Genomic DNA, 16,268 nt, shown 5'->3' with positions numbered 1-16,268 from the left:
GTAGGAACTGAGCTTAAAATCAACAGAGAAGGTTTAAGGGAAATCAGCAACATAATGTGAGTTGGAAATTTTTCTGAAAATAGACTAACAGGCTGCAGATCTACACAGATTGATGCTTTTATTAGACGGTGATGTGCATAGCTTTGACGTGGGGAAAATTAAAAGAAAAGCTTTCAAAACGCCAGAACATTCTGTAAACATAGCAGTTTCCTCCCACTCCTTGAAATGAAGATAGCAAAAACTAGAGGAAAGAAAAAAAAATTGCTTTTTCTTTTGGATGACTTGGGAGTAGTTGTAAGTCTATCTTATTAAGCATAAACCCAGTGTAAATGCAGAAACACAGGTAGAAATTAAGTAGCTATAGCAGTGAGCTCTGAGTCCCACGTTCTCAAAGAAGTAACAGCCAGCATTTCTTCTAGCCACCTATTTCAAAGTGGGCCATATTATTACCCTAGAAGGAAGGTTTTGTTTTTTCCTGACTTCTTTCTTGTTCTCAGATTTCTTGGGACCACCATCTCACAAAAATGTGTGACACTGAGTTGTGTTTTTTGTGTTTTTAAGCTTAGCATATTTATAAGGAAGTGCACTAATAAAGTGGACAGATTGATAAAATTTTACCCATGCTCACTCTCTTGACACAAAGTTTTTATCTTTTTAGCTCTCAGGCTTGACAACCAACGTTGTGGACATTATTTTGTCTCATCACTTTGGGCAGGTAAGCGCCTGTTCCAGCCAGGAGAGGGGTGTGTTTATTGGCTTTTGTGTAAAGTCTTATTCACCTCAGGAAAGAAAGGGTTCCCTGGAACTCACTTGATTCCAGTGGGTTAACACTTTCAGTGCCGTGGGAGATGCACATGTCGCCCACCAAAGGCCAGTCTTAGGGGAGGGCATTAACTCAGTGCCACCCGGCTCTTGGCGTTTAGAGAGATGAGAGAAGGTAGCTCCCACCCCGCCCCCAACCCGTTCCCTGTAAGCCGCATGCCATCTGTTTCTGTTTGACGACATCACGTGCCTCACCAAGCTTCTTTAGAGCCAGGATGAGGTCTGGAAAGAAGGGTTGCACAGAAATAGAGATTTCAGAGAAAATAAAAAACAAACCAAAAGACACCACAAATGTTAGTGCTAAAAGAACCTTTTGTTCAAATCCCATGTCTTTCTGGTAAAGAAACTGAAGTCTATAGAGGAAATAACAATTATGTGGATAGCTGTTAGGTGAAAGAGGTCAGGACCCCAGTCCTCTTTTCAGAGAGAAAGTTGAGTAACAGAGAATTCCTGTCCCAATTACAGTGTGTTTTTTCTTACATTACCAAAGAATTCTCAGACACCAGCTGGATGTCCTGTAGCTCAGCTCGATGACACGGTCTACCTGAGTATTGGTCAGATCCCGCAGATTAGAGCTGAGTGCCAGTCACTGAGCCACCACCACTGCTCGCCCTCCCCCGACTTCAGCCACTCCAGGTGGTCACCTGTGCTTCTGACCAACCAGCTATAGATCAGAGGTTCCAATAGCCCCCTCCTTGGGTCCAATTTGTTCTCTAGAGCTGCTCACAGAGAAACACTATATTTACCAGACTGGCTTATTATAAAAGGACCTAACTCAGGAACAGCTGAGTGAGAGAGATGCACAGAGCAGTTGTATGGAAAGGGGCAGGGAGCTCCCCTGTCCTCTGGAATGCCCTAGTCTCCCAGAGTGGCCATGCACTCCCCAACCTGGAGGCCCTCCCACACCTGTCTTTTGGGGCGTTATGGCGTCTTTGTTACAGACACGTGATTATGTGGCAGTCAATTCAATATTCACCTTCTTTACCCCCCCAACCCCGGAGAGAAGGGCAGGGTAGGGTTGAAAGTTCCAGCCCGCTACTCACAGGGACTGGTTCCATGTAGAAGTTACTTAGGGGCTTTCCTAAAATCCCATCATTAACCAAAAAAAGATTCTTTATCAGTCTCATCGCAAGGTTTTACAAAGCTCTGTGCCAGGAGGGGGGTGAAGACCAAGTATATATTTCTTGCTATAAATGACAGCATCACAGGTGACCTATGAAGGAGGGAGGGAATGAATGAGCAATGAGCATGGAGAGCTGTGAGGTGTCTGGAGTTGGGGTGAAAACTCTAAGTAGGAGTAATGCATGCTCAACTGTCGCCTGTGTATTAAAGGAAAATGGTCACTGTGGAGAAAATTAACATTTACTGAGTACTCATTCTGTTTAAAGTACTTTGACAAGTACCTTTTAGGCACAAACTCAGTTATTTTTTTCACGTGGTTCTATTAAACTTATGGAAAAACTGAGGGCCAGAGAGGGAACATAACTTGCTACAGTTGTCCAGCTAGCAAGTGATCTGAATCCAAATCAGGCTCACTCCAAAGTCCATAGTTTTTTCTTTCATTGAGATTGTATTTCAGCAAAATTACAAATTCACATATATATATTTTTAACATTTAAAAAATTTTATTTATTTTTGGCCGTGCTGGGTCTCTGTTGCTTTGTGCGGGCTTTCTCTGGTTACAGTGAGCGGGAGCTAGTTTGATGTGGTGCACGGGCTTCTCATTGTGGTGGATTCTCTTGCTGAAGCATGGGCTTCAGTAGTTGAAGCACACAGGCTTAGTTTTGCAGCATGTGGCATCTTCCCAGACCAGGGATCAAACCCGTGTCCTCTGCATTGGCAGGCAGATTCTTATCAGTTGTGCCCCCAGGGAAGTCCTCACATACATTTTAGAGCAGAGGAGTTCTGCAGGGCTTAATACAAAGAATCTGTTACTCACCCCATTTCTGCCTCTTAGAGGTAACCACTTTAAATCTTTTAGCAGATTCTTTGGGTTTTGCCTCATTAATTAAGGTATTATTTATATATAATAAAGGACACAAATCATAAATACATCTCAGTGACCTTATATACATATACTCATGTCTGTCCATCCTAAGTCACTTTAGTCACGTCTGACTCTTTGTGACCCTATGGAGCCTGGCAGGCTCCTCTGTCCATGGGAGTCTCCAGGCAAGAATACTGGAGTGGGTTGCCATTCCCTTCTCCAGGGAATCTTCCTGACCAGGGACTGAATCCGAATCCCTTGTGTCTCCTGCGTTGGCAGGCAGGTTCTTTACCACTAGCACCACCTGGGAAGCCCATTCTCTCATGTGACCGCCACCGAATCAAGATGGGGAACATTTCTGTCATCTCAAGAAGGTTCCCTCGTGCCCTTTCCTAATCACTAATTCCCCTCCCCAAACAAGTATTCACTGTTCTGTTACCTCTATAGATTATCTTGCCTGTTCTTGAACTTCATATAAATGTAATTACATAGTGTACACTCTAATGGGCCCAGCTTCTTTTGCTCAGTATAGTCTTTGAGATTCGAACTTGTCTTCCTATGTATCAGTAGTTCATTCTTAGATTCTGTGTAGCAGTCCATTGTTATATGTCATGAATGTTCCTATGAGCACTTGGGTTATTTCCAATATTTTGCTTTTGTTTTGCTATTATGAATAAAGCTTCTGTGGACAGTCTTCAGTCAGTTCAGTTCAGTCGCTCAGTCATGTCTGACTGTTTGCGACCCCATGGACTGCAACATGCCAGGCTTCCCTATCCTTCATCAACTCCCAGAGATTTCTCAAACTCATGTCCATCGAGTCAGTGATGCCATACAACCATCTCATCCTCTGTTGTCCCCTTCTCCTTGTGCCTTCAGTCTTTCCCAGAATCAGGGTTTTTTCCAGTGACTCAGTTCTTTACATCAGGTGGCCAAAGTGTTGGAATTTCAGCTTCAGCATCAGTCCCTCTAATGAATATTCAGGACTGATTTCCTTTAGGATTGACTGGTTTGATCTCCTTGCAGTCCAAGGGGCTCTCAAGAGGCTTCTCCAACACCCTGGTTCCAAAGCATCCATTCTTCGGTGCTCAGCTTTCTTTATGGTCCAGCTCTCACATCCATACATGACTATTGGAAAAACCATAGCTTTGACTAGACGGACTTTTGTCAGCAAAGTAATGTCTCTGCTTTTTAATATGCTGTCTAGGTTGGTCATAGCTTTTCTTCGATTGAAGAAAAAACTTTTCTTCCGTGAACATTCTTTCATGTGTCTTTTTGGACATAAATGTCCATGTGTCCTTGCCTCTATCTCTCTAAACATACATGTATTTCCACCTGTTGGTTTTTCAGTTGTAGGCATTATCTTTGGCATTCCATTATGAAAGATGATTTCTCATATTCACACATACACCCATGCCATGACCCTCGTTTATGTTCTCTACTACTCCATCCTTCCAATATAACATGCTTTGGATTAGATAAATTTTCAGCATTTATACTAGCATGTAAATGTTATTCAGAGCTGAGCCGTGACAGATTTCTTTTTCTGTACATTTCTCCTTTACCAAGTGACAGTGTTAGAATTTTTAAATAAAGGATTCCAGGGGGACACTGTAGGGTGATAGTGGCAGGAGCACAGCCTTTTTTTATTTATTTTTTCTTTTTGCTGCACTGCACGAGGGGCTTTTGTTCAGGGATTGAACTCTCACCCCTACAGTGAAAACACAGGCTTAAACTGGACTGCCAAGGACGCTCCTGTTCTGCCTTTTAAAAATATTTAAGCACAAGAATCAAGACTTGCCATACAGAAGATCTGGTGACACTCATCTCAGCCTCCTTCAGGTCACACTTTCTCCATCTTATGGGCTTTTCCAGGGTCCAGTCAGGGGACAGAAGCTACATGCTTTGAGTAGAGAAAATTTCATGTAATATATCAATTAGTAGAAGGTGGCTTACTTCTTCAGGAGGTGAAAAAGGACTTTGAGGTGTCCAAAAGTAGCAGGTAGAAAAACAGCAGCTACTCCTAGGCTGAGGGGAGGAGAAGCGGGGGGTGGGGACAGAGAATATGATGGTTGGATGGAATCACCAACTCAACGGACATGAATTTGGGCAAACTCCGAGAGGTAGTGAAGGACAGGGAAGCTTGGTGTGCTGCAGTGCGTGGGGTTGCAAAGAGTTGGATACGACTTAGCTACTGAACGACTCTTAGTCCAAGGGAATGTGGACACTGAAGAAACTGAGGACTTAGTTGAGCCCCCACCAGCACACCTAAGAGACGCCTGTTCATGGGAGGAATGGTTTCCACAGAAAGCACAGCTGGCCAGCTGTGAAGAAACTTGCCCAGAGGGTAAGGGCCCTAACTTGTCCACAGAGCCATTCACCAGATGGGGGAGACAGTTGTCCAAAATAAGGTCTGAACAGCTGCAGAAGCTACAGAAACTGCAGTTGGATGGGAAGAACCTGAGCCTAGGATGTGGTGACAGCTAGTCTATGAGAATTCTTGAGACCTTGGGCCAGTGGCTCCTGTGCTAAATTTTAAACAAAGGACTGGCAAACAGAGAATGTTTTTATTTTTTGCCTGTGCTGGGTCTTTGTTGCTTAGTGTAGGCTCTTCACTGGGGCTCACAGGCTTTCTCTAGTTTCCGCTCACAGGTTTAATTGCCCCACGGCATTTGGGATCCTGGTTTCCTCAGGGATTGAACCCACATACCCTGCTTTGGAAGGCGGGTTCTTAATTGCTTGACCTTCAGGGAAGTCCCTGTCTTATACCTTTTCTTTTTTTTTACTATTTATTTATCTGGCTGCTTCGAGTCTTAGTTGTGGCCTGTGGGATCTTTGTTACATCCTGCAGATCTTTTGTTCCGGCATGTGGACTCTGCATGTAGCACACAGACTTTGTTGCTCCTTGGCGTGCCGGATCCTAGTTCCCTGACAGGGATCGACCACCTCCCCTGCATGGCAAGGCAGATTCTTAACCACTGGAACACCAGGAAAGTCTCTCTCTTAACTTTCTTAATGGTGTCCTTTAAAGCACAGTTTTTATTTATTTTATTTATTTGGGTTTAACCTAATGAAAGTATCTTTTTGTTTTGTTTTATTTCATTTTTATTGGGGTATAGTGTTGATATACAGTGTTGTGGTAGTTTCAGGTATACAGCGAAGTGAAACTTGTTACATACATGTATCTATGTATCCACTCTTTTTTAGATTCTTTTCCCATACAGCCTATTGCAGAGTATTGAGTAGAGTTCCCTGTGCTAAACAGTAGGTCTTTATTAGTTACCTGTTTTATATACTCCAATACTTTGGCCACCTCATGTGAAGAGTTGACTCATTGGAAAAGACCCTGATGCTGGGAGGGTTTGGGGGCAGGAGGAGAAGGGGACGACAGAGGATGAGATGGCTGGATGGCATCACCAACTCGATGGACATGAGTTTGGGTGAACTCCGAGAGTTTGTGATGGACAGGGAGGCCTGGTGTGCTGCGATTATGGGGTCGCAAAGAGTCGGACACGACTGAGTGACTGAACTGAACTTTATATATAATAGAAGTGTGTGTGTGTGTGTCAGTCCCAGTCTTCCAATTTATCTGTTCGCCATGCCTTGCCCCTGGTAACCAGTTTATTTTCTACATGAAACACAAAAGGTTTTAATTTTGATGAAGTCCAGGCTGTTTTTTCTCTTGTTGCTTGTACTTTTGGTGTTGCATCTAAGAAACCATCACTTAATCCAAAGTCATGAAGATTTACAACTATCCTTTCTCTTTAGAATTTTACAGTTATAGCTCTTAATATTTAGGTCTATGGTCTATTTTGAGATAATTTTTTGTACTTAGTGTGAAGTTGGAGTCTAACTCCATTCCTTTGAAAATCCAATTTTCCTAGTACCATTAAAAAAAAGACTTTTCTTTGTCCAGTGAGTTGTCTGGGTTCCCTTGTTGAAAACTAGTTGGCCATAAATGTAAGGATTTATTTTGGAAGGCTCATTTTTATCTCCCTGATATTTGTCTGGCCTTATGCCATATCACAAAAGGCCTTCCCAGGTGGTGCAGTGGTAAAGAACTGCCTGCCAGTGCAGGAGATGCAAGAGACACCATTTTGATCCCTGGGTTGGGAAGACCCTGTGGAGAAGGAAATGGCAACCCGCTCCAGTATTCTTGCCTGGAAAATTCCATGGACAGAGAAGCCTGGCGGGCTACAGTGCATGGGGCTGCAAAGAGTTGAACACAGTTGGGCAAATGAGCACGCACATACACACATACCCATACCACAGTATCTTGAAAACTATAATGATTTCGGTAAAGTAAGAACATCCTCACAATATATACATGTTGTGTGTTTAATTAAAAATGTGTGCAGCCACAGACAAGAGGTTGTCACAAGGCTGATGAGTTCATTTAAAATTTAAACAAGTGAGTGCATGTATTACTCTTACTGCTTTGAAATGGAAGCATGTAAGGTTTCTATACATTAATAATCTCATCTTCACTAATAAAAATACAACGATAACCCCGTTTTATCTGTCAGATTAGCAGAAGTCAAAAAGAGTGATCATTTGTACTAGCAAGGGTGTGGAGAAACAGTATAAATAAATGAGAAGGCCCCATAGGTCCTGATAAGGAGTGACCTCAGTGCAGAATAGTATGTCTAGCACACTACAGTTTGTGTTCTAAAGAAATGTGAGTGATGGTGTGCAATTTACACAGAACAGCTTTTCCTCGGGTGTTCCATTAGCACTTAAGCCAGTTTTACCCCTTTTATACCAGTGTTACCTCTGCCCCTTTTTTATCTCAAACTTCTGCTCAAGTTCCTCTTCAGACTTTCAAGGGGAAACTGTAGAGGTCATTTCATCTCTGATTGCGATGCGGTTCATTTGGTGTCCACTTATCTTCATATCTTCAGCATTTATCAAGTTTCCTTGGAATGGCTCCAGTGCCCTTCGTTTCAGGGACACTGTGATTCAGTTGGTTAGTTTCCTACTGTATTTTTGGCTCACTTTCCCCATGTAGCAGTGAGAATACTCACACAAGCTCTCCTTACCTCGGTTTCTCCACAAGGCTTGCTGGTGGTGACCTTTGCATACTGCTTCAGATTAACTGACTCTCTCACTACCCCGATACATTTTTTTCCTCCAGTGTAAACCCTTTTCCTTCTGCTTAAAACTGTCCATATTTACTGGTGTATGTGTGTGTCCATATATGTACATATATACTTACATATACAAAAATCTGGCAACTGGTTCTAGTGGCCTCCGAGAAGGCCAGCAAGATAAGGATCATTGGGTATGGGTAGTAAGGAGGGAGATTTTCTTCTTACTGATACACTCTTGTTTCTCTTGAATTTTATACAGGGCTTATAGCCAGTATTTTGCAGTAATTTTATTTATCGCTTTTTGGCTTCACTGGGTCTTCTTTGCTGCATGTGGAAACTGTCTCTAGTTTTAGTGAGCAGGGCTGCTTTCTTGTTGCAGAGCACAGACTCTAGAGCAAGAGCTTAGTAGCTGTAGTACAGGGCTTAGTTGCCCCCCAGCATGTGAAGTCTTCCCAGACCAGGGATTGAACCCGTGTTCCTATCATTGGCAGGCAGACACTGCACCACCAGGGAAGTCCCTGTAATAACTTCAGATGGGACATTATAAAAATTTTAAATCACTACGTGGTATACCTGAAACTAATGTAATATTATAAATAAACTCCACTGCCTCAAAAAAAAAACCCCATAATATTGGTAAATGATAAATTGACTTAATCACTAAAATATTAATGGAATGTAATATGCAGTTCTAGAATGCATACTATTAAATAATAGTATATAAATAGATATTACACCCACTATATTGATGAAAACATAGATAAGTTAATGATACAGGTTTATGACTAATAAGAGAAGTGTTACTTTCCATTTAATTTATACTTTACAATTCATATAGCATTTCTTATTTAATCCTTAAAACATCCCTTTCGGGTAACGGGTTGTTATCTTCATTTTACAGACAAGACACTGTCTCTTTGAAAGTGCCAGAACATGAATAAAAGACAAATAAGGAAATTAGGGTTGCAAATGGTGAGAACGCAAACCAAACAAGATAGATTTGTACTGTAGCTCAGAAGTTCACCTGTGTCTTCTTTTCATTGTTCTAGGAAGAGTTGCAGGCCAACCTGGACCTGATTCAGACCTACAGACTGCATATTGCCCAAGACATCAACCAGGAAAACCTACAGCTCTTCTTGGGCTCGTATAACGGGTACAGTTGGTTCTGTTCCTTCACTTAAATGCAGACGAGGTCTGAGAAGCTAATGGAAATTTAAGAGAGAATCAGGAGGGGAAGTAAACTGCTTCTTACAGTGTTGTGTGATGGGGTTACTTTCACACTTTCACAACAGTAGAAGAGGAAGAGCTTTCAGATAGATATGAAAACAGCTTTCAAGAGGAATGAATGAACTGAATGCTGTTTCAGGCATATTCACCTACCAGTTGTACTTTTAAGATGTTTTGAGACCAAAAGGACCTAAAAGTTATGTACACACACAAAAACACACAATTTGGGTGACACAGAAAAATGCATGTTGAGGATAGAAGGATAGAAGTTTGGGACCTTAATTCAGTCTCTCTCTACTGATATCCTGTCATCAGGCAGAAGTGAAACGTGAACAGTGGTAAATTCTCTTTTGTTTGTGTATTCCCAAAGTTGTCACATTTCCCCCAGTCACTGAGAGAAGCCCGATTCTTATCTTGCATCCAGCTTCTCCAGTGAAAATGTCAGTTCCTTCTAGCTTCCTGGGTATATGGAAAAAGATTGAGGAAATAGGTCAGCTGTAACTTACCCAGACTTACACAGCCAGTAGGAGCAAAGCAAGTTTTGAATCCAGTCTCTAGCTCCTTCCTCTGTATTACAGAGCCTCCTTATTTTTAGCTGAAATCAGAAAGGATATTAAATACTACAATAAACTGTAAGTACCAGGAAAATCGTTCCCCTAAAAGGTTCCCCTTAAGAAATTATTCCTAGGGGCTTCCCTCATGGTCCAGTGGCTAAGACTCCACCCTCCCAATTCCCGGGTCCCGGGTTCGAGCCCTGGTCAGGGAACTAGATCCTGCGTGATGCAACTACAGATCCCACCTGTGGCAACTTAGAAGCTTGAAAATCCCATGTGCTGCCACTAAGACCCAGCACAGGCAAATAAATAAAATAAAAACAAATATTAAAAAAAATATTCCTGTAAAGTAATTGGAAAATTAGACACTTAGGACTTGAGGATTTCAACAGCATTGCTGTTAAGTTTTCAAGTTGTCTCCTTTCATCATCCTACTGAGTTCCTTTTTCCTTCTCTGTTCCACTCAGGATGCCACTGATGAGGCTACTTATGAACAAAATCTATAAATAATCTCTTCCCTTGTCAGGTGTGAAGGAAAGATAATTTTCATATTCTTTGATACCTTTGGGTTTTCACATCCAGGAAGTAACCTGAGTTGCCATGATTTTACCTGAAACGTGCATTGTTTCCTTTGTGTCTCTCTAGACGCAAAGACCTGGAGATTGAAAGACCCATTCTGGGACAAAATGATAACAAATCAAAGACGTTAAAGTAAGTCTCGATCTGCCCACTAAGTTGCTAGATATACCTGTCTTTGATAGAAGTCAGTGTCTGTGGAGTCTGTGTGCTCCCAGCTGAGTGTCCTCCTATCTGCCTTCCCCCAGGTGCTCTACTTTACTGGTGGTTGGTGACAGTTCACCTGCAGTTGAGGCTGTGGTAAGTATGTCCTGACACTGTGAAGATGAGTAAGGTGAAATATAATAAGTTGTTTGTAGCACACTGCTGATGTACTGGAAACAGTTGGTAGATACTGCTGCTGCTGCTGCTAAGTCGCGTCAGTCGTGTCCGACTCTGCGACCTCATAGACGGCAGCCCACCAGGCTGCTGGGTCCCTGGGATTCTCCAGGCAAGAACACTGGAGTGGGTTGCCATTCCCTTCTCCAATGCATGAAAGTGAAAAGTGAAAGTGAAGTCGCTCAGTCATGTCCGACTCCTAGCAACCCCATGGACTGCAGCCTACCAAGCTCCTCCGTCCATGGGATTTTCCAGGCAAGAGTACTGGAGTGGGGTGCCATTGCCTTCTCCGTGGTAGATACTAGGTTTTGTTAATTCTGATTACACATATCAGGTTTGTGCTTTGTTATCCAGTCTGGGAAAATAATTCCTCATTGATCACTCGGTTTCATCAGAAGGGATCAATAGTGCCCAGACTGTTCTATATGGTGCAGTTCATTCGGTGGCAGATAGTACCACTAAATACCATTTGCTTATCATCAGATTTCTGACAGCCTTGGCCTTCTGCAGCCACCACAAATCTGGAACTGTTGCAGCTGGCTGGAAGGTTGCTGAGAGCCTGCGTACTTTTCTCTACCTCTTTCTCAAGCACATAGCACACTGGTAAAAATAATATGTGTTCATTGTAAAAAATTGGTAAATAGAAGGACAGGAGGAAAAAAATCACGATCCCGAAGACAAGCCACCATGTTTTTCTTCAACATAGATATTGTTGTTTAATCACTAAGTCATGTCCAACTCTTTTGTGACCCCATAGACGGTAGCCTGCCAGGCCCCCCTGTCCATGGGATTTCCCAGGCAAGAATACTGGAGAGGGTTGTCATTTCCTTCTCCAGGGGATCTTCCTGACCCAGGGATCCAACTCGTATCTCCTGTATTGGCAGGCAGATTCTTTATCACTGAGCCACGAGGGAAGCCCCACAGCATAGATTGGATGATACTAAATATACAAGTTTTAGAGACCTGATTACTTAATGCTGTATACAATTCAGTCTTGTAAATATACCCTTGTTTATATAACTTCATTCTCTTGTTGATTATTTATGATTGTGCACCATTAATAATGTTGCCGTTGAACATCCATACAGAATCTTTGCCTGCATTTTTGATCATTTCCCTGGGATGAGATGGAAATAATGTGTCAAAAATCATATACCTTTGTAAGGTTTTTAATGCCTTTTGCCAGATTCCTTTCCAGAAAAGATATAACAGTGTGTTGCTGCTGGCAATGTAGGATAGTGTCTGTTGCACAGCATGCTGTTCAGCTTGGACTTTTCAGTTATTAGTAGTTAATTTGGTTAAAAATTAACTACTGTTAACCACTGTTTTAATTTGCACTTCTTTAATTACACATGAAGCTTTCAGTTTTTCATAAGTCATCATTTTCTTGTCTTTCCCACATATATAACGTAACTTAAGTTTCTGCATGAAATGATCTGGTTTTCTTTGGCCACCTTCACTTCTTTAGCTGAAAAGGTGGAGATACATGTTTTTGATAGATCTATCAAAACCATTTTTTCATGACGTGTATTTGACACAGAAAAATAGTAATGTTTATAGAAAATACCCTTAATGAGAATTTTCTAATGATGCTGAGTTGTCTTTCTAAAATTACATGAACTTAAAGTAATGTTGGACTTTCCTGGTGGCTCAGACAGTAAAGCGTCTGTCTACAATGCGGGAGACCCGGGTTCGATCCTGGGATTGGGAAGATCCCCTGGAGAAGGAAATGGCAATCCACTCCAGGACTATTGCCTAGAAAATCCCATGGACAGAGGAGCCTGGTAGGCTACAGCCCTTGGGGTCGCAAAGAGTTGGACACAACTGAGCGACTTCACTTTGTAAAGTAATGATACCAATCATTTTTCAAGATTGTATAAGTTGGCCATACATATACAGTCTTTTTCTTTTTCTGATTCCATACCTTCAGTGTGTATAGAGAATAACTTCAAAATGCCATCTGTACCACAAACTAGATGCTCTCTCTTCTAGATACATTCAAACCTAACTCCCCTGCCAGAGCCTTTTATCCCCTGAATTGGTAGGGATTTAGAGGGCTGTCCAAGTGTGGAAGAGCAGGAAGAAACTCCACAAGTTCTAGTCTCTAGCTATTCTTGCTTATTCATTCAGTATCATTTTTTGAGCTTCTCCTATTTGCTCAATGGGCTTCCCCACTGGTTCACCAGTAAAGATTTGCCTGCCACGAGATGCAGGTTCAATCCTTGGGTCAGGAAGATTCCCCTGGAGGATGAAATATTCTTGTCCAGTATTCTTGTCTGGGAAATCATGGACAGAGGAGCCTGGCTGGCTCCAGGACATGGGGTCGCAAAGGAGTTGGACATACTTAATGACTAAACAACACATATGTGCTCAGTGCTCTGGAGAATATGAAAATGAATAAGATGGAGTCTTAGCAAGATTGCAAGGAGATCAAACCAGTCAATCCTAAAGGAAATCAGTCCTGAATATTCATTGGAAGGACTGATGCTGAAGCTGAAACTCCAGTACTTTGGCCACCTGATGTGAAGAACTGACTCATTGGAAAAGACCCTGATGGGAAAGATTGAAGGCAGGAGGAGAAGGGGACAACAGAGGATGAGATGGTTAGGTAGCAAGACCGATTCAATGGACATAAATTTGAGCAGACTCTGGGAGACAGTGTAGGACAGGGAAGCCTGGCGTGCTGTGGTTCATGGGGTCACAAAGAGTTGTACACGATTGAGCAACTGAACTGAACTGGAGTCTTAGCAGTTGGACCTGGGGAGAAAGTAGACATGTCAAAAACCAACCATTGTTCTTGGCCTACAAGATCCTGAGCCTTCGTCTTAAACAGTTACAGAAATTACAAAGTGATGAACCAAGGAAAAAGTATGTTTTATTATATTAAATACAGACTTAGGAGTCATTCTTCTAGAAGATACTTATTGTATATCTAGTATGTTCTCAGCACTTTGCCTGGCATTTAGGGATCAAGTTTTTACATTCTTCTTTTTTTTTGTTTGGTTGGGCTGGGTCTTAGTTTCTGCGCGCGAGCTTTCTCTAGTTGCAGAGAGCGTGGCTACTCTAGTTGCGGTGCGTGGGCTCCTCTTGTTGTGGACCACAGGCTCTAGGTGCGTGAGTTTCAGTAGTTGTGACACAGGGCTCATCAGTTGTGGCTCATGGGCTCTAGAGCATGGGCTCAGTAGTTATGGCGCACAAGCTTGGTTGCTCTGCGACATGTGGCATCTTCCCAGACCAGGGATTGAACCTGTGTCCCCCGCATTGGCAGGTGGATTCTTACCCAGTGTGCTAACAAGGAAGTCCTACATTCTGCCTTTTAGAGCATATTCTGTAGTAAGGAAACAGGTACATTTGTTTACTTCCTGCATTGGCATTTGTATAAAGAAAAAACCCTGACTTGATGATCCTGGCTTTTAGATCATCCTCTGATTTTAGAAGTTTTGAGTAACCACCCATCAGCCATCCCCAGAGTAAGCATTCAGCTGGATTACTGGTTCTTGCCTAGGTAATTTTCATGGCTTCTTAACTGGCTCGCTGCCTCTGCAGTCTGTCATACAGGCCACTGCTGGTTATTTTCCTGAAACAGTTCACATCCCGTCACCTCAGAAACCCTCTGTGACTTCTTGCCTTCCACAGTCAGCTCAAGTTTTCTCACCCTCTCCCCACAGTGCATCCTCATACCATATACTGGCCTCTGTAACCCCACACATGCCTGGCACATTCACCTTGCATCCCCTGGATCTTTGCTTCTGCTTCCCCATGACTCTGCTGCTGCTGCTGCTAAGTCACTTCAGATGTGTCCGACTCTGTGCGACCCCATAGACGGCAGCCCACCGGGCTCCCCTGTCCCTGGGATTCTCCAGGCAAGAACACTGGAGTGGGTTGCCATTTCCTTCTCCAATGCATGAAAGTGAAAAGTGAAAGGGAAGTCGCTCAGTCGTGTCCGACTCTTAGCGACCCCACGGACTGCAGCCTACCAGGCTCCTCCATGCATGGGATTTTCCAGGCAAAGTACTAGAGTGGAGTGCCATTGCCTTCTCCACCCCATGACTCTGGAAGCCTTCAAATGCCCACCTCTTCTTACTTTGGCTGTAGAAATCCTATTTATCCTTCTGTTCTCACTCAGCTCAGAAGTGAAGTTTTCAAGTACTCTTATTCTGCCTTGGGGCTTCTCTAGTGGCTCAGGAATCTGCCTGCAATTCAGGAGACACGGGGGTTCGATCCCCAGGTTGGGAAGATCCCTTGGAGAAGGAAATGACAACCCACTCCAGTATTCTTGCCTGGGAAATCCCATGGACAGAAGAGCATGGTGGGCTGCAGTCTATAGGATTGCAAAAGACTCAGACACGACTTAGTGATTAAACAACAACATTCTGCCTTGTGTTACATGCTTTTGCCCCTCTAGATTCCATGCTCTTAGCACGGTGTTCTATATGTGTGCTTGGGCAAGCATGTGTAAAGAAGAGATCTAGTAGATCAAGTTAACCATAAAACATTGTTGAACCATAAAACAACCTCCCCAGAACATTTTCTTTGAGGTCCCTGCCTTTGTGGATACAAAGGTATGAGATACCAAGCATGAAAATAGACAAGATTGTAATTCTTAATTGTGATGATTGCTCTGAGAGAAAAAACCATAGAGAAGTTCAACTTTCAAGGGGACAGCCAAAGATCTTGAGGCTTAGAAGAGTCAGGGCGAGAGGAATGGCACCCCTGCTACCTCCGGGGCAGAGGATGGGCATGAGGAGTGGGCACAGGAGGTGTGAGGGCTCAGTCATAAGGACCGGTTGTGCTGGGGAATCATCAGGACCTCAGCAGGTGAGGCCCATAGTTCACATTTTAAAGAAGGAGATAACTTGCCCTGCTGCTGCCTAGCCGTAAGAGGAATTAGGTTCAAAATGTAGCTCTTTAAAGACTCTACTTGTAACGGGTCCAGAAAATGAACTTAGCCAGATTTTTATATCTACTAAGAAATACAAGATATAAAGTATATCATGTAAATATATCTCCTATTTTTTATTTTGGTAATTTCTTTGGCTGATTCAGCCAAAACTGAGTTTCTCCCAGCTGAGCTTCTTGAAAGATCATTCGTGTGCCAAGCTATTTTGTATTTAGCAGTTCATAAAATTGTCTTTCTCTGTTTTTTTTTTTTTTTTTTTTTTTTAGGTTGAATGCAATTCTCGCCTGAATCCTGTAAATACAACTTTGCTAAAGGTAATGTGTTTCCCTTCCTCACTGCCAGCCCTTAGTGAGTAAATTATATGTGGTTCAAATCACTTTATTTCTGGAATAGTTGCACAGAAACAAGGAAAACTTCTTTCTGTCATTCTCTTTTTATAAAAAGAAATTGTTTTCCTGAATATAGTCTCAGTATAGAAAATGGGAAAATAGAAAAAAGAATGGAATATAGAAAGAATAAAATAAAATTACTCATAATCCTGCCACCCACAGGTTACCCTCTGGTACAAAATGCATGTACTGGTCTTCCTCCTGGGTGGTGAGGGTCTGAGCTGGTCTTTGTGGTGGTGCATGGGCTTCTGCTGCTGTGGAGCACAGGCTCTGGAGCGCGTGGGCTCCGTAGTTGTGGTGCTCAGGTTTAGTTGCTCCCTGGTATGTGGGAACCCGACTCCCTGACCA

At 42.7% G+C, this 16,268-nt stretch overlaps 1 protein-coding gene across 8 annotated transcripts in view; it reads left to right on the top strand.

Moving 5' to 3' along the window:
• NDRG3 (NDRG family member 3) overlaps positions 1-16,268 on the top strand; it is a 63,259-nt gene that overhangs the window by 40,834 nt on the left and 6,157 nt on the right. For all 8 annotated transcript variants that reach the window (XM_070801618.1, XM_019972365.2, XM_070801617.1 and 5 more), the window contains 5 exons: positions 659-715; positions 8,946-9,049; positions 10,323-10,388; positions 10,502-10,553; positions 15,798-15,845. In XM_070801618.1, the coding sequence (XP_070657719.1) occupies positions 659-715; positions 8,946-9,049; positions 10,323-10,388; positions 10,502-10,553; positions 15,798-15,845 (327 nt within the window). The remainder of the gene's footprint in view (positions 1-658; positions 716-8,945; positions 9,050-10,322; positions 10,389-10,501; positions 10,554-15,797; positions 15,846-16,268) is intronic.

The sequence above is a fragment of the Bos indicus genome, chromosome 13 (assembly GCF_029378745.1).
Source record: "Bos indicus isolate NIAB-ARS_2022 breed Sahiwal x Tharparkar chromosome 13, NIAB-ARS_B.indTharparkar_mat_pri_1.0, whole genome shotgun sequence".
Lineage (NCBI taxonomy): Eukaryota > Metazoa > Chordata > Mammalia > Artiodactyla > Bovidae > Bos > Bos indicus.
Note: the sequence above shows the minus strand (reverse complement) of the source record. Positions and strands in the feature narration are given on the sequence as shown.